Source organism: Culex pipiens, chromosome 1 (assembly GCF_016801865.2).
Source record: "Culex pipiens pallens isolate TS chromosome 1, TS_CPP_V2, whole genome shotgun sequence".
NCBI classification, from domain to species: Eukaryota; Metazoa; Arthropoda; class Insecta; order Diptera; family Culicidae; genus Culex; species Culex pipiens.
In genome coordinates, this window is record NC_068937.1 from 129,889,273 (window position 1) to 129,914,445 (window position 25,173).

General features: G+C 35.5%; 2 protein-coding genes across 3 annotated transcripts in view; one reads left to right on the plus strand and one right to left on the minus strand.

Moving 5' to 3' along the window:
* LOC120421775 (transcription factor IIIB 90 kDa subunit) overlaps positions 1-25,173 on the plus strand; it is a 51,537-nt gene that overhangs the window by 1,161 nt on the left and 25,203 nt on the right. The gene's annotated exons all lie outside the window — the stretch shown is intronic.
* Positions 1,222-25,172, minus strand: LOC120421773 (BTB/POZ domain-containing protein 3-like). Of its 2 annotated transcripts, none has more exons than XM_039585040.2 (5): positions 24,761-25,172; positions 12,809-13,255; positions 12,552-12,699; positions 8,194-8,410; positions 1,222-3,209 (listed from the first exon to the last, which is right to left on the minus strand). In XM_039585040.2, exons 1-5 carry the CDS (start codon positions 25,155-25,157, stop codon positions 2,157-2,159), a joined length of 2,262 nt encoding a protein of 753 aa, XP_039440974.1. In that variant the 5' UTR covers positions 25,158-25,172; the 3' UTR covers positions 1,222-2,156. The 2 variants fall into 2 exon arrangements, with proteins under 2 accessions (XP_039440974.1, XP_039440975.1); XM_039585041.2 differs by lacking the exon at positions 24,761-25,172 and adding an exon at positions 19,736-20,171.

Here is a 25,173-nt window from a genome sequence, read left to right on the forward strand (position 1 = left end):
CCTTTGGATTGCGAGTCCAACCGCCGCTAGCGATTCCACCGGAGTAGGCTTGGTTTGTTGTGTTGTTTGTACTTACTCGTCTCCATGCGACTCCTATACCTGGAATGACTAAGACTTCCATCATTGTCATGATTTTTCGTTCAAAGATATAACTTTTGCGTCGCTTTCAATATTTTGACAAAATTCCTTGAACAAGTTGTTTAGAATAGTGCCCTACACATGCTGATTCCTTTTGGTAACGATTATCCCACTCCTTGTAAAGTTATGGAAATCGTCATTAATCAATGATTGCCAACTAGGACGTCAATGACTGCGCCATAAAATAATATAAATATTGAAGCACAATTGATTTAGATCAAAAAATCCTTCATCGGCTTCAAGAAGGCAACAACCGGCACTTGCTGATTCCTTTTGGTGCTGAAATTCGTTAAATTGAATTTAATACAGAATATTTTATAGTAATGATCAATTTTCTTCGAAAATGATCAACGGCTTCACCTTAACGGCCTAACAACAACCAAGGCCGGGATCGACATTTTACTTCCTCATCCGATAGAAGGTTGGAGCAGAAGGGAATCGAACCCAGAATCATCCGCTTACAAAGCGGACAGCGTAACCATTCGGCTAAGCCTGCTGCCTAAAATTTTCACTCACACTCGACATAAACTGTCACTAGAGTAAGTCGACGCTGCCATGCTATCAAGTCGCACGTCGCTTTTTGGCGTTCCGAGAAAAACGCAATGTAAACAATAACTAACACGTTTTGTTTGGTTGACCATTATGTGCATTGTCCCGAAGTTTGGTTAAATTTGGTTGTCGGAGTCCCAAGGCAGTCGGGCTTCTACATGTGTCAAACCAGTTCTGACCTGAAATCCTTTGGTTCAGTTGTCGCACTCCTACATTAATTTTCAGGGTGTGTCAAGATATCACGACAAGATTGAAACTTCAATGCACGGAACTTTTCGGGTTTTTTTATTGAATATCTCAGGATTGAAATCGAATTTTGGGGATCTGTGAAGGTCAAAAGGTGAGGTATTGAGAGCTGTACAAAATGGCGTTCTCTACTCAATTTGGCTCAAAATGCACATGCGTCAAGAAAGCACGACAGCGACGAAGTGGGATAGACTTTTTGTTGACATCCCTTTTGAGAAGTTGACTCAAATTTGAGAGTTCATTTTCGATTTTTTTGTGGGACATCTCAATCACAAAACAAACACCCCCTTAATTCTAATAATTTATTCAGTACCTTTTTGTTTTGCTTTGCATTGAACATTACAAACGTTTTGGTAGAACTATATCTTTATTCGTAATATAGGTTTGTTTTTTTTCAATGTGTTGATTTACTACTAATCAATAAGTCATAATGAGAATCATTTGCGGATCGTGTCACGCCTTGCTAATTTTTAGTCATTACTGGGTTCAAACAATGTTGGGGTTTTGGGGATTTGAAGGGATGAACGTTGGCATTTACAATGCCACGCGGATTTTGTAAGGCTAGATGATTTTGTATTCGGGGAATGTCATACGATCTTGCTTATTTTGGTTGGATGGAACTGAATTTTTAGTTTGTGATTTTCTTTTCTCTGTGTACTTCTACCAGCTACAGATTTTGTTATATAGTGTTCAGTTTATGCAAAATAGAACTGCTTCTGACTTTTATTGTTTAATTCAATATGCAATATATAGTACGGATATCTCTCAATCTCTTTCCATCGAGTCGTTCAGATCAAACCAAATCTCACCACCGTTGAATCACTTACACACTAAGAGGAAACCGTCGCACATGGTTTGATTGATTCTGTTTTGCTGTGTTTTTTTTTCTGGGTTGTGAACTTTCTTTTTGTGTTTAGTATACTGTCCTTTACTGCTGTTTTTAATAAGACTACGAAACTACTTTGAATATTTTGTTTTGAATATCTTTGCGTGCCGCAAACTTTTAAATTTCATTCAATGAGTCTAACCAAAGTGTCTAACAAAGTTCAACTAAATTCGGATCGCTTCTATGACTAGTAATTCGTCTACTACACTTTTAATATGCTTAAAACCCAATTCGATTAAGTCACACGTCCGGTGGCAAACGGATCAAACTTGAACAAAACAAAAATGTATTTGCTTCAAAAGTAATGTTTAGTGGAAAATACGTGCAAGGCCAAAGTCTAGTCGCTCTCGTTGTTCAGCACGGCAGCACCGGTTCCGAGCAGCTGATTCGGTCCGTTGTCCGCCCCGGAGCCGGCCCCGTTGGCGTAGATGTTTTGCGTGGCGCAGGAATTGCCCACCGACGACGACGACGACGATCCGACCTTGTTGTTGTTGATCGAGTTGTTGCTGGTGCTGGCGGTTAGCGATGATGTGGACATCCCGTTCGGGCCGGACTGACCGCCGCTTTGACCCATCGGGCCGTAGAAGATCAGTTCCGGAATTTGTCCGCCCTGGACGCCGGTTCCGTTGGTGCTTTCGGACGAGCACTGGAACTGGAAGGTGACCGTTCCGACGCTGACCTCGCTCATCCCTTCCTGGCCAAAGAAGCTCAGCTCGGTTCCGTCGAGGACGACCGAGGCCGTGTAGAAGCATTCCGGTTCGATCTGGATCGGGGTTTCGAAGAACACGTGGAACGTATTGCTCGATCCGTCCGAGAAGAACTTGGTGGCGTTTTCCGCCAGCACCCGGCCAAGCCGTTTCAGCTCGATCTTGACGTCGTAGTCGGCCGCCCCCGTTGAAGATCCGTACAGTCCGAAGCCCACGATGAAGATTCGCTTGTCCACGGAGAACTGGATCGAGTCGCAGCGCCCGCGGTAACGCCACTGATTGCTCCGGTAGGCACACGAAGCGAACCGATGGCAAACCTGCGTCTTCAGCCCGGCCCGTGACCGCACCGGAAAGGTCAGCTTCGGTTTGTTCTTCGCGGTAAAGTTCAAAAAGATGTCGATCGTCTCCTGGTTCGTCAAAATGCCCAGCTGCGCCACCCGGTTGGCAAACTCCTCCAGCGACATGGTCGGAATCCGGACCAGATAGAGGGCGTGGCCGAGCACGGTTCGCTTGTTGCCCGAGGTCGGCTCGATGTCCATCTTGGTGCAGGCCGCGTGGGCCCAGTTCAGCGCCGCCTCGAACAGGTGAATCTCCTTGCAGTTGAGCGTCTCCCGGGCCAGGATCGTCTCGAACGTTTTCAGGTCGATGTCGACGAAGCCCTCCGACTTGATCGCCATCTCGGCCTGTAAGTAAGGAGGGAAAATGGGGTCAGTTGTTATAAAAATATTCTTGATATTTTCATCCTGTTTTTAAAAGTTATGCCACAAATTCGGAACATCCGTAAACTTGAAATTCTTTTGTGGTACTTCGTAAATATCATGGCAACTTTTGTGTCCTCAATATTTTAAAGAAGCTTATTTAGGCCATTCCTTTGCTACAGAATAAGTTTAAAAAATTGGGTCCTAAAATGGAATTTATAGCTCATTTTTCTGAGTACTGTAGGGACTATGGGTTGCAGGATTGAATATGTAATAAATTATTAAATCAGTATTTATTATAAGATTGATATAATTCATAAATAAGAGTTAAGAGCGCAACAAAAAGTGCGCACCTTCATGAATATTGCCTTGTTAGCTGATTGTGGATTGAGTGCGAGAGCGCGCTATCGAGCTGCGAGAGAGAACAACGAGCGAGAAAACAACGAGATGCGCGCGGCCGGTGAAAGAGAGAATGAAGATTGTCAAATCAGTTTTGTGGTTAATTTCTGTGGAATAAGACGTGTTGTTTGTTAGGTAATTGCAAAATATCTATGTTTTTATTATAAAAGAAACTCCCCGATCACGACAATGGCGTGTTGGAGTACAATGACCCTTTGAACGACCGCAAAGGATTTAAAATGGATTTTTAAATAAATTAAAAAAAAATAACTTCACGGTCCTTCTTGACAGAAAAGGTCCTACTTGACAGCTCGTTCCAAGGGGACCATAGTTGATCCATCGGAAAATGTTGTCTCGTCAATTTTTTTTTGCATTAAAATGAAAAAAAAAGAGATCAGAAATGGTTTTTAATCGTGTTTTTTACCGTTGTACATAAAAATTTACATAGGGCTTTAGTACCCAATTCATCAAATTGCTATTTATCCAGACTCCAAAAATTTGCAAGATACCTTATCCATAATAGTGCAACATTATTGTATGCTACTATTTCCATCAAAAAATGTTGTTTTAAAACCATTTTAAAACGATTTTAAAACCATATTTTGGCGTTAACCACCAAATGTTGATACTAAGAAAATTGCGTTATAGATTTGTGTGTGGATTTTGAGGTTTAATGTATATTCTTCAAATTGTTCAGCGAACAATACACTAACCAAAAGATAACTTGGAAACCGTTAAAAATACATTTAAACATTGAATAAACTCTTAACTAAAATTAGCTTATGGCAGTGTTGTCAGATCATGATAACTTATGACTCATCGGAAAGTCTTTTGATCTTTTCAAAATCCTTGTCAAATTCCGATATTATTTTTTATCCGACTCCTACTTTGATAAAGTTATGTGAATTTTACATGAGTACACAGTGTTGCCAGATAACAATTTTATTTCTCTAGAAAAGATAATTCAAATAGCTTTTCGTAAATTGTCACTAAATTTGACTGTAGGTGGTAAAGACCTTCTTAATTCTTGTTAAGTATTTTGAACATATTATATTGTATTGGAGGGTTGCCAGCTTTTAAAATTTTAAGTGTAATTGGTATTTTAAATACTTATTATACGAATACGAAGATCCGTGAGATGCCAGATATTTTAATTCCAATTTGCTATATTTTACCTTGAAAGTTCATTAAATTGCACTAAAGTCACAATGGCTTGAACCGTGTTACCAGATCATAAATTTTTAAATATATGTCAGGAAATACCTTTCCAATGATGTTAAGAAAGCTGATTCTAAAAATTACTTTATCCTAGTAATTAATATCTAAATTTATAAAAGTTCTACAAATTAAACTTATGTGCTCATAATTTTTGATAAGGTTGCCAGGACACAAGTTAATTTCAACTGTTAGTATAATGTCTGTGAAAGACAATTTTAATACGTTACTCAACACAGGGCGTGGAAGCTTTCTGTATACTTATGTGATGTATTAACATCTAAGATTGTATTACCGGGTTGCCAGTTCGTCAAACTCTATGATTCATCGAAAAAGTATTTCGATAACCTATTCAACCAAGTTTCATTTTCTTCCCTAAATTTTCAAAAAACGACCTAGAAAAGTACTTGAGAAGTATAGGCAGAACCACAACTTGTTGGAGCCGTGTTGCCAGATCATAAATTGTTATGACTTTTCAGGAATTCCTTTCCAATAATGTTAAAAAAAAATAGGTTTAGAAGTTATTTCCACAGAAATGTTCAATGTCCAAGTCTAGATTACTTGTTCAAATTCACCGTTTCATAACTTTTGAAAGTGGTGCTATTTCTTTTGATACCTTTTTCAAATATATTTTTTTTCAATTGTGTTACTTGATAAGGGACCATCCATAAACCACGTGGACACTTTTTTGGAAACCTTCAAGTTGGATCGAATACCCCGCATAGAAAACGACTATTAAAATACTTTTATCCTTATGGTTATTTAACTTTATATAATATAGTTATTGAAGGCAAAAAATAAAAGTCAAATGGTATGAGTCTTGCAACCCGAGCAGACGGAAATAACGTGGGAATAAAATTTTTTGTTATATGAAAATACTAGGCCAATAACATTTTATGTTATTTATAACAAGATTTGTTATTCGTCGTTATGATTTTTTTGTTATTGGATTGTTATTGTAATAACAGACTAATAACATTTTTAGTTATTCTTCGAACAAATCTTTGTTATTATTTTTTGTTATTTTAACAACTAATCCGATCATCCCAATAACATGTGGAGATATTCTTCCATAACAAGAAATGTTATTACAAAGTTGCTTTGGATTTCAACCAATATCAGACCAATAACAAATTTTGTTATGATAACATAAACTGTTATTATACCCTTATGCAAAAATGGATTTTTCAAGAAGATTCCATAACAGTTTCTGTTATTTTAACAGTATTTGTTATTGAAATGGCATGAATTTTGTTATTACCGTCTGCCCGGGAATTACTCTCTTAAAGATTGATAAACTGGCATGACGGCAGTAACCCATTTCCGTTCGAGAACTGTGTTTTGATGGTTTGTTAATATTTGAAGTATGACTTGACAAGTTGTAACTATAAAACAAAAAAAAAACATTCAAAATTAATTATACAGTCGACTCTCTGGCTGTCGATCTTCTCGATATCAATATTGCTCCATCTATCGATGAATTCTTCAGTCCCTTCAAACTGCATACTTCGATTGGCTTTATTCCTCGATATTTTCTCTTGCTTGAAGGATCTCTTCCTCGACGGTCCCTTGGATTCTATTTGCTTTAAACATCTATTCCGGTAGTCAATAATTTCACCTTTTCATGGCTTGCATAGACATTTTTCTTTGCGAAACGAAGCTTTGAAGGGTGTTTGACATTAGTTTGTTTTTGTTTGCTGGACGTTGCCATGTTTCTCTCCTATAGCTGGTCAGCAAGAAAAAACTAGTTTCAATCGAGTCTTCATTTTGCATCGTTCTGTAAACTGATGATTCTCTTCCTCGACGGTCCCTTGGATATTGACAACCAGAGAGTCGACTGTATAGTGCTCAATTTAAAATCTATTTAAGGTGATACGGGAAGCCAGCGCCATATTGAAACCACGACTCGAGTTTTTGAATTCACCTTTAAAGAAAACGCCGTAACTTACGAAGTTCTGTTTTTCTTTGCAGACGCAAAATAGGTCGAAAGCAAGCAACCTGTTGAATTGAACAAAGTTGGCCAAGAACTAGCGTCCCGTTTCACCTTAAATATGATTTGTTTATCCAGGATGATTTCAAAATCAGCTAGTTTGATTGATGCAAAAGCTAAAGAAATGCTCAAAATTTTAATTAATTTCCAAATTTTTAAAAGAAATCTAAACTAATTGGGTAGGGTGACCCAAAAAATTAACAAAAAAAAAACAAATGCAAGAAAGTTAGGAGCTTAACAGTTGGAGGTACAAAGTAATTCAAAAAACTACTCTAAAACTAAAACTAACGAAAAGCCATTGTTTAAGGACTGTCAGCGCGATACAAACTCAAGATAAGTAAAACTGCAATATTTCGTTCGTAAAATTTGCTTTATCTATTCCGCTTAGTTTTTTTTATAACGCACAGTTTGACACAAATGTTCGTTCGTTTTCTTCTTTTGGTATACAGTTCGAGAGTACAGCGACTACAGTATATATTTGAGAGTAACACAACACGTTCACACGCACATAAAAAAGTAGTGTTTTAATTTTGAACAACTTGGTTGCCACTTTTTTTTTAGTTTGTTTCCGATGAGTTCTAGGTTATACACAGATTCACGCGTAAGGTACGGTTAAGGTTGTGAAAAACACGAGTCGAGAGGAAATTACGTCTCACAGTTATACACAGAAAACACTCACGCTTTTAGTTTAGTTTAGTTTGGTTTGAGATATGTTGAACAGCAGTTTGACGGAAACAAGCAGGTGAAGGTTGGAAAACTGAACGCTCTAAGCTAACTCGTTCTCTATCACAGTTTTACTATTCTGTTTTCTGCGCTGCAAGCTAAAATCACAACCTTTGCAAAAAGCTAAAACCTAAACTTTTGCTTGACTGATTTTTTTTAAAACGAATAAAATATTGCAGTTTTATCCTTATCTTGATTTCGCACACTGACCTAAATTAGGCTTAAACGAAGCAGTCCGGGACTAAGAACGACCATCGAGTATGTTTTGAGCAGTGTTGCCAACCACGACATCGAATATTTTTTAAAAACAAACACATGATTCGTTAAACATCAAGGTACGTCCATGGCAAATACGTCATTTGAGCTTTAAACCGACGGATTGTCCGTTTCGGTGGACAGCGAGCTGGTGGACACCGACGAGGACACCGTCGCGGACGAACTGACCGAAGAACTAGCGGTTCCTTCAACGGCGGAAGACTGGTTGGCCACCACCACCACCTTTTCTTCTTGTTCTTTTTCCCGAGCCAACAAGACTTGCTGCTGGCAGCACGAGTACGAGTGGTGCCGTTGGTGGTGGTGGTGGTGCTGTCTGGCCGTCGACGGAACGACAACCTCCAGGTTTTGCCGGTGCTCACAACATACCTGGGCGTCGATGACCTCCCAGCAGCGCTGCATCAGCTCCGGTTCCTCGAACAGGCGCGACTGGCTCAGCAGCAGGCAGGCGTTCTTCGCCGTCAGGCTCGTCTCCAGATAGTTGACGCAGGCCCGGGCCAGATGCGGCACGATGTACTTCTTGGCCACGTACAGCGTGGCCAGCACGTTGTCCGCCTCCAGGTGGATCTCGTCGCAGTACAGATATCTGGGCGAGTGGAAAAGAAATTTTATTGATTTTTTTTTTACGATTTTTCTTTGTATATTTTTCATTTTTCACATTAACTGAAGTAAAATAAATTACAAGAGGAGTTTTTTCAATGTTCAATTTTCAACTATCAACCTTCAACTTATAACTTTCTACTTAAAAATTTCAGTTTCATCTTTCAACTTGCAACTTACAATTTTCAAATTCAACTTACAATTTTCAATTTTCAATTTTCACCTATCATTTTTCAATTTTCAACTTTCAATTTTCTATTTTCAACTTCAATTTTTTAATTTCAACTTTCAATTTTCTATTTTCAACTTCAATTTTTAAATTTCAATTTTCAATTTTCAATTTTCAACTTTCAGCTTTCAATTTTCAACATTAAACTTAAAATTTTCAGTGCTCAACTTTCAGCTTTCAACTTTCAACTTACAATTTTTTTTTTTTACTTTTCTCTTCAATATTCAACTTTCAATTTTCAACTTACAATTTTCAATTTTTACCTATAATTTTAAATTTTCAACTTTCAATTTTCTATTTCCAACTATCAACTTTCAATTTTCAACATTCAACTTTCAACATGCAACATCAATTTTCAATTTTCAACTTTTATCTTCAACATTCAACTAAAATTATTCAACTTTCAGTTTTGAAATTTAAACCTTCAATTTTAAGATTAACATTTTCAATTTTCGACTTTCAGCTTTTAATTTTCAACTTTCAGCTGTCAATTTTCAACTTTCAACTTTCATCCTTCAACTTTCAAGTTTCAATTTTCAACATTCAACTGTTAACATTCAATTTTCAACTTTTATCTTCAACATTCAACTTTTAATTTTCATAATTTAACTTTTATTTCTTAAATTTAAATTTTCAACTTTCAACTTTGAGCTTTCAAATTTTCAACTTTCAACTTTCTTTCTTCAACTATCAACTTTCTATTTTCAACCTTTAATTTTCAACTCTCAACTTTCAATTTCCAATATTCAACTTTCAATTTTCAACTTTAAGTTTTCAACTTTCAATTTTCAAATTTTAACCTTTAATTTTTATATTTCAATTTTCAACATTCCACTTTCAGCATACAATCTCCAACTTTCAACATTCAACTTAAAATTTTTAGTTTTTGACTTTCAATTTTCAATGTGTAACTTACAATTTTCAGTTTTTTATTTTTTCTTCAATATTCAACTTTCAATATTCAATTCACAATTTTAAATTTTCAACTTTTCTCTTCAACTTTCAACTTAAAATTTTCAACATTTAACTTTCAATTTTCAAATTGCAACCTTTAATTTTTAAAATTTCAATTTTCAACACTCATTTTTCAGCATACAATTTCCAACCTAAAATTTTCAGTTTTCAACTTTTACTTTCAACTTGCAACTTACAAATTTCAATATTTTACTTTTCTCTTCAATACACAACTTTCAATTTTCAACTTACAATTTTCACCTATTATTTTTCAATTTTCAACTATCAATTTTCAACTATCAACTTTCAACATTCAAATTTCAACCTTCAATTTTTAAATTTAAATTTTCAACTTTCAGCTTTCAATTTTCTACATTCTACTTAAAATTTCAGTTTTCAACTTTTCTCTTTAATATTCAACTTTCAATTTTCAACTAACAATTTTCAATTTTCACCTATCATTTTAAATTTTTAACTTTCAACTTTCAACTTTAAACTTTCAACTTTTAACTATCAACTTTCAATTTACAATTTTCAATTTACAATTTACAATTTTCATTTTTTATCATCAACTTTAAATTTTCCACATTCAACTTTTAAATTTCAACCTTTAATTTTTCAATTTAAATTTCAACATTCAACTTTCAGCATTCAATTTCAAACTTTCAACATTTATTTAAAAAAATACAGTTTTTAACTATTATCTTTTAACTTACAATTTTAATTTTTTTATTTTTCTCTTCAAAATTCAACTTACAATTTTCAACTTTAAACTTTCAACATTCAACTTGCAATGTTCAATTTTCGGTTTTCATGATATGTCGGACTTTGAGTGTTAATAATATATTTAAAAACGCACAATTATTATTTTTCTATATTTCAAGTAGAATCTTATGAATTAGATTTAAAGCATGTCAAACTTAGATTCTCAGAATAATTTAAATAAATTTTGTTTTTTTTCGTAATAACTGCAACATTGGCAGTTTTTCAAGTTTTTGTTTTAATTTTCAATCTTCTTTTTTACCTTTTTTTATCGCTTTAAAATTTTCTAACGAATGTGTGGCATAAAATTAACTTTTTTTTCTTCAAAAAATCTACTTTGATTGCGTTTTAAGAAAAAAAAAAAACTTTGACAAATAATAATAATTTGAGTTTTTCTTTCCAAAAGCTATTAAAAAAAAGTTTGAGTAAGTTTGGCTTGAATTCTTGTTTGGTAGAATTCAAGCCAAACTTATTCATTTTTTTTAACAACTTTCGGAGATAAATTTTTGAAATTCAATTTCTTAAATTTTAACTTTCTTTTAGACTGGTATTTCTTTTTCTTTAAAGGCTTTGGTTCATTTTCAAAAGGTCGCAACAGCTGAAAAAACAAAATCACGATCGGTTTTGGATTATTTAAGAAAACCAAACCTAAAAATGCTTCATCTTCACGTTCATCAAACTTTCCATAAAAAATGAGGTTTAGAAAAAGTCGAAAACTCTTCTTTTGATGTCAGTATACGCTTCAGTATCGTCAAGGTAGCATTTATACTCAAAATTTACAATTTTATTTATTGCAAGGGAATTCCCTAAAACTCAATTCTGTCTATTGAAGCGTGTCCATGGAGCCCTAATCTATCATACCTTGATGAACCGGAAGCGTTAACTGACATCAACTTTAAAAAATGTCGAGTTGTGCAATCAAAACTAAAAAAAAGCTTAAAAAAGAGAAGGCATTTAGTTGAAAAAAGAGTTTTTGAAAAAACGGAAGTTAGTTGAGGGTAGAGGGTGACAATTCTCGAGATTTTCAATTTCCCGGGAATCGAGAGTTGAATTTAGCCATTTCCCGGGAATTCCCGGGACCCGGGAGTTTTTTGACTATGCCAATAGTGCCGATATTTAAAATAAAAAGTAATAAATTTGTTTCATTTAAATTAATTCATATACAAATAAATCATACTAATTCGATGAAACATTAATTTTAGTAGCCTCATTATTTTGAGGAACTTTATAAAACCTTTTGATTTTTTTCTGAATCTGCAAATATAAAATCGTTTCTTGAGCTTTTTAAGACTCAAAATTGTAGTTTAAAATATTTACGAATTTACTCAAAACAACAAACTCAAAACTCTCAAACTGTTTTTTGTGATTTTTAAGGTCAACTGTAAATATTCATTGAAGAAATATTTACAGTTATCAGGAAAATCCATATTTTCACAAAAAAAAACTAGATTATGAGGATTGCTTTGCTCAAGAGAAGATATGGAAATTGAATTTAACTCTTAGAAATTATTTAATAAAAATATATTTGAAAGTAAACATTTGATTTCATTTCTGGGGGGCAACTGTTAAATATTTTTTAAGGTAAATTTTGGGGTCCAAAATTTTTTGGCTCCTCTCAATTATAGATTTTGGAATTTTTGACAATTTAATTTTAAAGTTTCTGAATTAGAAGATTAGAGAAGCATTGGTTTATTCGAACTTGAACATTAAACATTCAATGTTCAAAACAATTTTGAATTTTTTAAATGTTTTTTTTTCTGATTAGTTTATATAATTTTGCTTCGATATTCATAAGTTAAAAATTTCCCGGGAGTCTCGACCAAATTTCCCGGGAATCGAGAGGTCCAAAAATGGTCGATTTCCCGGGATTTTTTTCCCGGGAATTCCCGCTCGTCACCCTCTAGTTGAGGGTTAATACTAGCTTTCCCTTTAAATTTTTGCTTGGTGAATATTGCAAAACAACTGATTCAGAACCGGTGTAAAATGCATATTGTTTTCGTTCAGATTGTTCAGGCTTTTTTTTGGGTTGGAAACGAAAACTTGAACACAAACTTTTGATTATTGACCTGAGTAATTTTCAATTGAAGCTGGTTTTTGTTTTGTACTGAGATACTAATGAACTAAATTTATTGAAATCTTTGATCACAATTTGTCTAAAACTATTCCCCTCCCTCACACTCACTTGAGCAGCGTCAGGAACGCGGTCGGTTCCACGTCCGGCACCACGATTTCCTCCTTCGCCTCGGCCAGCCCGCCGTAGAACATGGCGTAGAACACGGAACTGCCGGTCGCCAGCACGTACTTGTGGGCCGGAATGGTTTGCACTTGTTCTGTGTCGAGAAAAAAAAAAAGACAAAAATCACAAAAACCATGTGACATTCACGTCGTTACGTAACACACAAACAGACACACACACAGAGGGGGGGCGTAGTCCCTTACCGTCGGTTCCCACGATGAAGCGGATGTCCGCCATCAGGTCGTTGTTGAACATGGCCGCATTCCGCTCGCGGATCGTACTCTTGGTGGCCTGCCAGTTGGGGTCGCCGGTGTCGGTCGTGCCGCCGCCGGTTGTCGTGCTGGTGATGACGCTGCTGCTGGTCGAGGAACCTCCGGCACCACCGGTTCCCGCTGCGGACGCGGACGAGCTGGTCGTGGTCAGTGGCAGACAGAACGACGTCGAACTGATGGCCCCCGGCGAGGTGATGGTCGGCGACGATGGCGCACTGCAGGGCTGAGTCACTTGCATGTTTTCTACCCCGCCGGCACCTACTCCACGGTTTCCGCCGATGCCGCCACCGCCAACATTCTGAACAGCTGGACCTGCTGCGGCTGCCGCCGCCGAAGCACTGTTCTGGTGGAACGGAGCCAACACGTTGAACATCTCAACTGCAACGAAACCAAGGCGGAAACGGAGCCGGAGTTTAGTACCGATTCCATGGGAGGGAGCAGGTCGGTCCACGGCGTCGATTCCCGCGTGGCACGGTCGCGACGGTGGATTTTCTTTATTGTCTACTCCAGACCAGACCAGTCGACTGGCGGCGGGTCGACAGCTGCTGGCCAAAAGACGAACAAGACGTAGACACTCACGGATGTTGGTGATTTGTGCTTGTTACGCGTTCACACCCGGTATGCTAGGGTAGGAGGACCTGTTCTTGGTGGTTGAAATTTTCAACTCTAAAGGGGGCCAATTTTTATTTGTAAGCTTTTTTGGAAGAGTTTTGGTTGTAATGGACAAACCCGAAGTAAACTGAAGCTCAATCCACAACAATGGAACGTCTTAACGAGTAACTTCACGCAGTAGGCCTGGCCCTTTTTTAAAAAATTGTAGTTAGAGTGACCAAGCTTTTTACAGGATATCTTTACAAAACTAGTTTTAAATAGTGTAAGCATAATCCGATTATAAAAAATATAAAATTTGTAATATTAAACAACTAGTCTAATAATAGGCCCACATTTTAGGTCGAAAATATGTCCACGAAACAGCAAATTTGCGCTGTGCCCGCTCTCCCGTGTTGTTGTGTGCTGCTGCTGCGGTGGGAAAATCTGCATTGCAAACACACACTCACATCGGATTCGTCGTCTGGATAAGAAGGCCGCCGGAGGGGGGGATGGGTTTTGGGCCATAAGGTAAAGTCAAAGGATGAGATGGATGGACTCGTCGAGGTCAAACGGGAATCGGAGCCTTGGCGCACGGTTTAGTTCGTCGGAACCAGTTAAGGTGGAACGCAGTTGTAGCGGGGAGGTTCCGTTGCCGCAGTTTTCACGAAAGGAGAGAAAGGAAGACGACGGAGCAGATTACGAGTGGGGCGGCGGCAAGCTGAAGCAGCCCAAGCAGGAACCGGCCTTTTTCGGTGTATTTCGGGCATGCGTGACCTTTGAAGAGAAGCTGATTTTGAAAATTTTATCAACTGGTGAGCTCGTTCTTTTTATAAGACAACCATACTTTCATTTATTCTGACATACACACACATCAATGAACACAAACCACGCCAATATTACTATATACGCGGTAGGGTGTTCCTTTGGTCGTTCGCTGTGAGTTGTGGATTGCCTGCTTCTCTAATGAAGGTTCGACTAGGGGGGCATGCTTATTAATTTCTCGTCGCTCCATACCCTCAGTGACGTGATGGGAGCAAGGGCGTCTATACAAAGTGTCCCTACACCCGCTACAAATTTCCGGTGCTTGGGGAGGGGAAAGGGGTTTCTTTTTATTCTTTGCGCCGGTATTTGTAGCACTAAAATTCGTGCAAAAAAACTTATGCACGTGGGTGTACAGATTACAGAGTAAAAGATGATCGAATTGTTCACCTAGCGCTCACATGTGTTCCAGGACCAAGTTGCCTGCGGGTATGGGGATCATACATACATAAGGTAAAGTCAAAGGATGAGACAGAACATTGCCAGACAGACACGGCGCGGGAAATAAACACACTCGTTCTAGTCACCAGGGAGAGAGCATCGATTTTTTTTGGGAGTAGAAAAAAATGTTTTTGCTCTCTGGAAGTTTACTCCATAAGGTTGTTCAATGATGTTTAATTGGATTAAAAAAAAAGTATTCCAAAAATCTTTAAAAACAAATAATTAGTGCGTCCATCCCGGGAATTCCCGGGACAAAAATCCCGGGATTTTCCCTAAACCGGGAATTCTCGAATCCCGGGATTTTTAATATTTTGTCCCGGGAATTCCCGAAATTGAATAAAAATCATTTTTTGGTCAGGAAACTCAGGTTTGGTTGTGGAAATAGATGCACAGTTGAATGCTTAGTAATCGATAACATTTTTAAAGCATTAGCAAATTTGTATTCGGCATATATCAACATTTATTTGGCTTATAAGGGAAAATTATTAAAATTTTAGTTTACGGATCCGCAAAATGCCTAGCGCTTTAAATATTTTTCATTAAATTTTATTTATTTTTTCAATATTTACGTTTAATGTTGATTTTAAACTTGAAAAAATCATATTTTATTATTTTTCTTCAAACATCGGCATCTGGAGCAATTTAGGACAATAGTAACGAATTAAGACAGCATAATGTTCTGATATTTTAACAAAACAATTAGTACACAAATTTTCAAATTTATTGCTCTAAAAATCCTGTACCTATTCAGACTGCAGTCCCGATTTCCCCCAGTTGGTGGTAGTGACTTAAAGATAGTTTGTAAAATGTTTTATATAAAACCTGTAGGTATGTTTTATATAAAACATGAAATTCTAAACTTTTCTAAAATTTTACATTGGATGGGTTCATTTTATTTGTTATCGTTTCTTGTTTTTTTACAGTTTCAATGATTTTTTTTAGCTTTTGTAGTCATTTCATTAAAAAAAATAAAGAAATATATTAATAAGAATTTTGTGATTATTATTATGAAATAATTTGAATCACATTGGATTAAAAAATGACTCATCACACATAACCTTCGGCCGCCTAGAAATGAGCAGAAACTTGCAACAGAGACCACAAAAGATCCGGGGGTCGTTAAAGTTGATTGCTTTGCTTTTTTTGGATTAAAAATTATGATTCAATAAAAATCCAAAGTATAACAAAAAACAAAAAAACAAACATTTTTAATATATTTTAAACTAACTAAAAACTGCTGTTCTTGTTCAGATTGAAGTAAAGATTATCACCAATTAACAGTATTGAGCTAATTCTATGATTGTAAGCTTGAAAAACATAACAAATTTAATGAAAACATAGATTTTATGACTGTTTAAAAAAAATTCCCGGGATTTGAAAAATATTTTTCCCGTTTCCCGGGAAATTCAAAACCCGGGAAAATTGGACGCCCTACAAATAATTCAAAAAAAGCAGAAATCTTGATGAAATTTTCCTTAGGGTGCGTCTTTTATTACGTAACGCAAAAAAAATATTTTCATTTTTTTAAGTAGTTGTTTCAAGCATTGTCATCATCACAACTTTTATATTACAAAATTATTTTGAAAAAAATGCTTTAAAATTGGATATGATTTAATTTTAGTCAAAACTGTACTAAAATTTTAATTTTACATTAAAAGTTTGTTAATTTATTATTTTGATAAAAATTTAAATGTGAATTTTCCATTTGATCAAATTGATTTTTTTTGGGAGTAGAAAAACATGTTTTCCCTCTCTGGGAGGTTTCTCCAAAAGGTTGTTCAGTGCTGTATAAAAAAAATGATTTAAACAAAAACATTTTTTACAAATCACGAAATAGTAGTTTATGCAACAAGTTGCAAAAAGAGGATTTTTTCAGCACGAGTCGTACATTTATCCAACGAGGTTCACCGAGTTGGATAAATACGAAGAGTGCTGAAAAAATCATGTTTTGCAACGAGTTCCATACAACATTTTTTGCAATTCCAAAAAACACACACTGAGTAAAATTTTATGTCAAATTTTCATGTATTTTGTCAATAAATCGCTTAAATAAAAAAAATGTTGAAAAGTGTTACTTTTCGAAACAAGTGCTGAAAAGTTCAACTTTTCAGCACCCATTTGAGTGCTGAAAAGTAGAACTTTTCAGCATTTATTTTGAAAAATGTTGCTATTCGATTCTGTTATTTTTGGTACAGAAAAGTAGGCTATTTCGACGTTCAAGAATGACAGGAAAAGTAAGTGGTTTCACGACGGAATTGCAAAAAAAATATATTTCAAATCAGTGATATATTTATGAAATTTACAAACATTTGAAACATTCATACAAAATATTTTTTTGATATTTTTGAGTTTTTTGTTGTTTAGTTGAAGCATCAAATTACTTTAAGTTAGTGTTTTCAACAATTTGTATATTACAAAAATGTTGTTAAGCAGGAATGCCACGATTTTTTCAATGAAAATTAGCAAGGGTCCTGATTGCTCCAAAACGACTCATTCACTCGCTACCACCAATCGAAAGCAACAAAAGCCTGCTCTGACCGTTTCCTACCGTTTGTCGCTTCCGAACCAATCGCTACAGAATACTCTCTTTTTGCTCTCCCTCTCACTTCAATCGAGTAGTACAGCGAATGGTTCAGAGAGACCGATTGCGTTATGTCGCTCAGTCGCTGAGTCGAAATCTTTTGCGATCGGCTTTGTTTTACTCATTTATAAAACTGGTTAAAATCTATGTTATCATAAGTGTTTTGTAATTTTGTTGATAACACGACATCAAAGACACATTTACAAGCAATTTCCATAATGCCAAATACAAATTTACGGTAAACTGTAGTAGTGCAGGCCAAAAGAGCGCCGAGCTGGTGTGTTGTTAGATTCTCTCCTCTCTGAACGTATTCGTGTGTGACTCGGGTCAACGGACGGAGTGGGCAAAGAAATTCACGAAGTATTTGTGTCGCTGGGAGAAGCGATTGAGCAAATCGCAGGCAGCCTGAGCGTAGTGTTCACTTGCGAATGGTTGCGAGCTCCAGTCGGCAAAGATTCGCTCGGCGATGAGTGAGTGATTTCTGATCTTTGAACCGAAAATCAGGACCCTTGAATTAGTTCCAAATGACATACAGACTACATTTCCGAGACAATTTTCCACTGATGACTGATAAAATTATTTTATAAATAAGTTGTTTCAAGTGTAGTTGAAACATGTTTCATTCATCTATTTTGAAGTATTCTCAATATTAAAATTTTTAAAATGAACGTGATTTTATATTTAAAATTGGATATAATGTCAACCTTGCAACTATTGCCAAAACTGTACTAAAATTTTCCTTTTCTTTTAAACTAATTATTTTGATAAACATTTAAAGGTAAATTTTTATTTTTTAACATTTTTGAATCCAGTAACTGGACGTTGTGTGGCTAAGCACAGCATTTAGTAAATAAATTTAAATCCTTTCAATGTCACCTCGTTGAATTAATTTCTACTTCCAGACTATTTTTCAATTATATTTTTAACTTGAATCCAAATAGACTTACTAGGAAAAGGTTTTCTTGTTTATTTAGGAATGTTTTGGATAAAATTGTTATCACCTCTTTATTTTGATTTGCAACCAAAATATTGCTTCAAGAATCAACTACATAAGGCCAATTGGTAATTTTATAATCACGTATAACTTTTTAAAAGGGCTTAATACAATTTTTAAATAAATTTTTCAAATTTCGAAATAATGTTTGTTAAAGAAGACATTTTTTTTAAATATAAACTTTTTTTTAAAGCTTTATTACAAAAGCCAGCAGATCGATCAACGAAAAAAAATGGAAAATTGTTAGAATTTTAAAGCTTTTAAAAAAAAATCCGGGGATGAAAAAAAAAGATTTTCACAAAAAAAAAAACAAAATATTGTCAAATGAAATTGTATACATTAATTTTAGATGAAAATGACTTTACACATTTTTTTGATAAAGTGCTCCGTTTTAAAGTTTTAGGCATTCACAGGTATTTTTTCGTTTTTTTTTAGTTTTTTTGCAATTTAAAAGTATTTTACAAAGTAAAAAAACGAAACATTTTTCGAAAAAAAAAACCTGTGAATGTGAATGTTAACTTGAAAACGGTGCACTTTAGTTAAAAAATGTGTAGTCATTTTAAGCTTTTTTTTTGAAAATGTCCTATAAACTATTGTCTTTCATACGTTTATAGGACATATTTAAAAAAAGAAAGAAAAAAAACTCTAGAATCAAACATTTGATTTTTTATCTAAAAATAATGTATAAAATTTTGTTTGGCAATATTTTGTTTTTTTTTTCTTCTAAAAATTTATTTTGTTTCCAAAAATTCAATATATTGTGACCAGATTTTGCACCATTTTTTCTCAAACGCAAAAAAAAATTAACTCCAACGTTAAAAAAAAAAATCTTTAAACATATATTTTTTAGATTTTTTTCTTCGATTCAATTTCTAGTGATAGAAAGTCAATTAAAAAATTCCAATAGCTTTTCCGTGCATTTGATTCTCAATCATGATGGGACAAGCCCGCAAAATTGTATGGACAAAATTGATGATGCCAAATGGCTTCTTTTGACAGAGGAAATGCAAGGGCTAAACTTTTTGCGAAAAAAGCTAAGTTTGAAATCTCGATTTTTTTTTGCTAAAATTTTGCACCAATGCAAATTAAATTTGTAATTTTAAACAAAAATCTTGAGTGGAAAAAGGGTGCAATTACTGTTAATGTTAGAACTAACTCAATGTGGAGTATACAACATTTAAAAAATCCTTTTTTTTCATATAACAAAATGATTTCAGTTTTGAAATTTTCCTCGAAATATTTTTTGCGATTTCGTTTAAATTTTTCGTTTGTTCAACCCACCGTGTTTGGCTGAGTTGAGTAATTTATAAATTAATTAGGAACATAACTTTTTCATGCTTCTTTATAGAACCGTGCCTTTCTGAGCAAAACATTTTAAATTAATATCGATCTTTCCAGTTAACCCTCGCCCCTTCCGGAAATTTACACTTACTATTGTGATATGGAAACACTGAAAAAATCTGCTCTTCATTCCTCTTCATTGGGCGTTGGGAAATTTTCGCATACAGATTGGACATAATCTTCCGGGGGAACCGATAGAAACAGAATTCACTTCTCGTTTTACGAGGTGGTCACTTTTCTTTCTTTCTTCCTTGACCTGAGCCTTGGGCTTTTTGGGGGAAATCTGGGGCGCGTCACTGGAACTATTTTTTCGGCCTTCGTTGACTGATAAACTTATTTAGGAGTATTGCACACACTGTTGCTGCGATTTTTGGGCTTTTTTCGGTGCCACACCGATTTCTAGTCAAGTTCGACCATTTTTCGTTGAAATCCGGTCGGAAATCCTGGGTGAAAAACGGAATTTTCTCCTCCAGCGAGTGAAATCTCTGCCCGGACTAGGCTGCAGCCATCTTTCAATTTCGCCCGACTTTTTTTCTGCTCTCTTCTCCGTTGGCATAAGCGCTTATACGCAAACAGTTTGTACACATACGCAAAGGGGGGGTGTTTGCGCGTCAAGCGTTACGGTGGTATTGGTGAAGTTGGGAGGAATGGTGGGCTGGTTTTTTTTACTTTCTTGTTGTTTACTAAATTTGCATCAGTTTTGATTTAGGTTAGAATTGCATTTTAGAATTGTATTTTATTTTAATTTGTGCTTGTTTGATAAATATTTTCGTTTTATTTTCTTTTATTAAAATTTTTGTAACTTAACTTGTTTATTCCATGCTTTCCTCACAGTCGGTCCATAAAAACTTGAATATCCACCCTCACACAATTTCCTTGAGTGTGTGTGGCTGTGAGTATCAAAGTGGCGATGTGGTAGTGAACTCTCGTGTTCTAATCACTCACTAATATTAGCGTATTTCGCGTGCCGTAACATGAAAACCATAACAAGATTGTTTGTTTACACTTTTTAGTGCACTTGTTATGGGACGTTTTCTTTATTATTATGTCTAGAATCGGCGATTGCTGGTTTCCAATAAGATTTTTTATAATTGTAAAACGTTATTGAAACTATTTATTAGATTTAATTTGTTATTTTTAGTTTGTTTTGTTTTTAATTAAAAACGCATTCAAGTTTGCTTAACATATGCAAATTAACTTTTCGCAAATCCTTCAATCTGCCTCCGGCTAACGGCCGTGCCGGCGAGCCATAAAATGTCAACGGCTCCTTTGTTTCAAGGGGACGCGCGACCACGATCGCAACGAACCAAAGCAGAAGGAACCATTAAAAAGTTTAAGTTGATTCAAGATCGGTTCGTTGTTTGTGGAGTGTTTATTTTTTTTGCTTAGGTTTGTTTTTTGCCCCAAACAACCTTCACAGACTTTTGAGAATGTCAAGAAGAGGCGCAAAAAAAGGCGTTCTTAATTCGTAAACAAAAACACGTGTTTGAAGGCGTTGTTTTTTATAAGGTAACGTAAAATTTGTGTTTTTATCCACTTCTCCTCTTTTCGTAACAGGAATTTTACCTCTTTTCCTTCGCTCTAACGTATGTTTTTTTTGCGTTTTTTGTGGAATTTATATGAGCATTTGACGTAACCTACCAGAAAAAATCTTTATTCTTTCTTCTTAAAAAAAAGTATTCATTATTTGAAGAAACAATATTCTCCATAATTTCGAGACTCGATTATCCGAAGGACTCGAAAAAATTTCACTTCGGATAATCGAATCACGAAATTTCTTTTTCGATGCCTTTTTTATTGTCGAGCTTTAGTATGACCCCCGCACTACGCTAGAGTGATATAGAATTTTTAAATTCAACATGGCGTCCAAAATGGCGGTGATGGAATATTGAAAAAATGCATTTTTTTTTATCTAGTAGGCAATCTAGTGGGCGAGATTTCCGTAATAGTCGCAAATTTGAAATCGAGTTTTCGGCCACTTCCGAGCGTTTTTCTCGCATTTCTGAGTGCGGCAGGCTTCCTTACTACCTTTCTTATGACATTTTGGACAATTTGAAAAAAAATTGTCGGTTTCGATTTTGGACGGAAATTTGACTTTTCGTAAAAATTTCTCCGTTTTTGGTCTGAAAGTCGGTTTTAGGTGCGTTTTTCGGGCCCGGATTCGGATTCGGGAGACAATTTTCGACCTGGTACGACCTACCGTGGGGTCGAGAAAATTCAAAATGGCGGCCTTGGAGTGGTTTGAAAATAAAATTTGGAGTAAAAATGGGCTAAAAATCTCGACTGCTCGGTGTAAAATGGCAGTTTTGTTCGCGCTGTTCTTGCGCATCTGTTAGGGGTGGTCCGGTTTTCGAGAGGCGCGTCTGGGACCGATTTTGGGCGAGATTTCCGTAATAGTCGCAGTGGGCGCTAATTTGAAATCGAGTTTTCGGCCACTTCCGAGCGTTTTTCCGCATTTCTGAGTGCGGCAGGCTTCTTTACTACCTCTCTTATGACATTTTGGCCAACTTTGAAAAAAAATTGTCGGTTTCGATTTTGGACGGAAATTTTACTTTTCGAAAAAAATTCTCAGGTCGCAGAACTCGAATTTGATCTTAAAACAAGACAATTAAAAAATTCTTTTTTTTTTGTTCGTGGTTCGATTATTCGAAGTCTCATACAAACCTTTAGATTATCAGTACCAAGAAATAAAAAAATATGTTTATCAGATCTCATATTTGTGTTCAACCTTTATCCAATCTTTTATATTTTCAACTTGGAAAATTAGACCCCTTCCCCCTTAAAATCTTGTTTAAATTAGCATAGCATAGCATAGCATTGGTGTCTACCCGTAGCTGCTACTTCGTTATTGACCAGGACCCCCAAACATTGCTCCGTGGACCACAGATGAAAAGTAGGAACCAATCATCACCCCTTCGCAATTTTCAAAGGTCCCTTTCATGCTGATCAATACCGACGCCGGCCACGACCAGAGGTAAGACACGGGGAAGTGGATGGGAATGTTAGTCCGATACTTGAGTGATGGGACCGCCAAATCGACTGCGTCTCCGACAAAGTATCACATGAGTTTTGAGGGGTTAGTAAGATGGGTATGAGGTCAGGATTCACTGTGGTAGGTGATGCGACCATAAGCAATTTGTTTATCGGTTGAAATTTTAAAAATCTTAGGCAGCCGGCTGCGGAAAGATAGCTATCTAGGGATTTAAATATAGTATTAATTCGACCGCGATTCTCCAGAAATTCTCCGTCGGCGTGCCTTCCGATCAACGGTGATGTAGGAAGGGCTTCATTTATTGAAATGATTATTGAAATGATATAAAAAGGGCTTAATCCAGCAATACGACTTGCTAGTCTCAAAAAAAAAAAAAAAAAAGGTACGTTTTTATAGAAAACTATAAATAGAGAACAACACAAAAAAACTCATCGGCCAATGAACGCGAGTGGATAAAAACAATGAAAAAAAAAGAAGGTAAAAAAACAGAACTGCGCGTTCCCCTTAAAATCTTGTTTAAATTACAGGAGAAATGAAAAAAAGTTCAATATTTCAATTTTTGTTTACAAATTTTGAATTGTGGATCCACATATCGAAAATATGTTCTAAATGTTATAAACAATAATTTGATGTATCAATTGAAAATATTTTTAATAATTATAAAGCATTTTGTGATAATTTTGTTTCAACATTTTGAAAATGAAATGTAAATGGCCTGACAAACTGAGCTAATAAAACAGTACCATATTCTTAATTTCTGATAATGTAAAAAAATATTTAATTTTTTTATAAAGTTTTTTATTATTTTATTTTAAAATAATTTTGAGCATGTTTAACTTTTTTACAAGAGTGATTCTTCACAAAATCTGAAATGGATTTCATTTGTATTTTTTTAATTAGCTGAAATTTGTCCCCTCCCCTGAATATAAAAAGAATTCAGCCACAGATAAGAATAACCATAAACTTTCACAAAGATATATTTTTTTTAAATCTCATTAAGTTTCAAAAACATTTAAAATGCACTCTGAAGAAATTAAAAAATCTTGTTTTAAATCAAAATTAAATTTGCAGTAAGTAGTTTTTAAGTTTTAGTCATTTTAGGGTTAATTCCAGATCAAAACATATTTTTGATTTTTTGAAACAGTGTTTATTTATGTTCATTTCTGAAAATTCTATTTTCAAATAGTTTATACAATTCTCTACAATTTCCGTTTTAAAGCAGTCGAAATTGAACACATAGTTGCTAAGATCCGATATCCCGGAACTTATTTGCCGATTTTCAAAAAATAAATCTCCTTGAAATTTACAATCTTTCGAAACTAAACATTTTCTAAATTTAAAAATGAAAAATAACATTTCAAAAGAGCCAAAATTAATGTTTGCAACTATGTGGACGATTTTCAAATTCAAAAAGGTAAAGTTTTAGAGAATTTTCTCAACAATATTTGCAAAGATAGACATACGTGGACACTATTTAGAGAATTAACCATCTAATGAAGACGGTACGTTTTATTGAATAAACAAAAATAATGTACTTTTTCAATAGCAAATTAAAATTTTAAAATGATTTTTGAAAAAATATAGGATAAACTTTGAATGTTTTTGAAAAATCATGATTTTTTTTTCTAAAATGTATATTTGTAATTTTTGTTGTCCATGTTCTATATTTTGGGCCTATCAAATGAGCCTCGTTCCCTTCAAAACCTTGCAAAAAATCAGGAAGTCAAAAAAATATTGCTAAAAATTTAAAATTTTCCTTGAACAAAGTTGTACAATCTATTGTAAACTATTTTAAAAACACTTTATAACGTTTATTTTTGTTTTTTTTTTAAATCAAATGTGGCACTTTCAGGTTTTCTACAAATTTTGAATTTTTGAGATCTTAGATTGAAAAAAGACTACACACAGGTCCTTTTTTTCCCCCCAGAGTCGAGAGACAAACACGATAAATAAAATTTGTACCAGCCTTATCTGTATCTCAACAGTTAACACACGAGTTTTAACTGACTTTTTTTTAATTTATGTAAATACTGCCAACTGAAAACACAGATACGAATTGTTTACACCAAACAAATGAAACTGATAATATTCTCCACAACATTTCGTTCCCCTTGACTTACTCACCCGATATTCCCTCCTCGCAGTTCTCCATGATGTCCACCAGCATCAGGTTCTCAAAGTTCCGCTGGACGCGCGGATCGTCCCTTCGTACGAGCCTGCTCCGGCACCCACCTCCACCACCTTCCCCACTGTTCCGCCCCAATATCCTCTGAACTCGGCTGTAAATGTCCAGATTGGCCGGGGCCTCCACCACTTCGTCGTCCTCGAGCTTGGCCGCCAGCAGTCCCTGCTCCAGGATGGCCTCGCCGCCGTCCAGCTTCTTAAAGTTGTCGATAAAGTCGGAACCGCCCAGCGACGAGTACCAGGACGACGAGTGGCCGACGATCCAGTGCAGCAGCTGACGTCCAAAGTGATCGGTTATTGGATCAACGGCCACCGCCACCGCAGCAGCATCGACCATTCTACCGGACGACGAC

What these genes read in the sequence shown, in the direction of transcription:
- LOC120421773 (XM_039585040.2), bottom strand. Translation starts at nt 25,157, where the DNA reads ATGGTCGATGCTGCTGCGGTGGCGGTGGCCGTTGATCCAATAACCGAT. An exon ending in CTGCGAGGAGGGAATATCGG is followed by an intron (nt 13,256 to 24,760) that starts GTGAGTAAGTCA and finishes GTTTCGTTGCAG; the next exon opens with TTGAGATGTTCAACGTGTTG. An exon ending in GCGTTCCTGACGCTGCTCAA is followed by an intron (nt 8,411 to 12,551) that starts GTGAGTGTGAGG and finishes CCACTCGCCCAG; the next exon opens with ATATCTGTACTGCGACGAGA.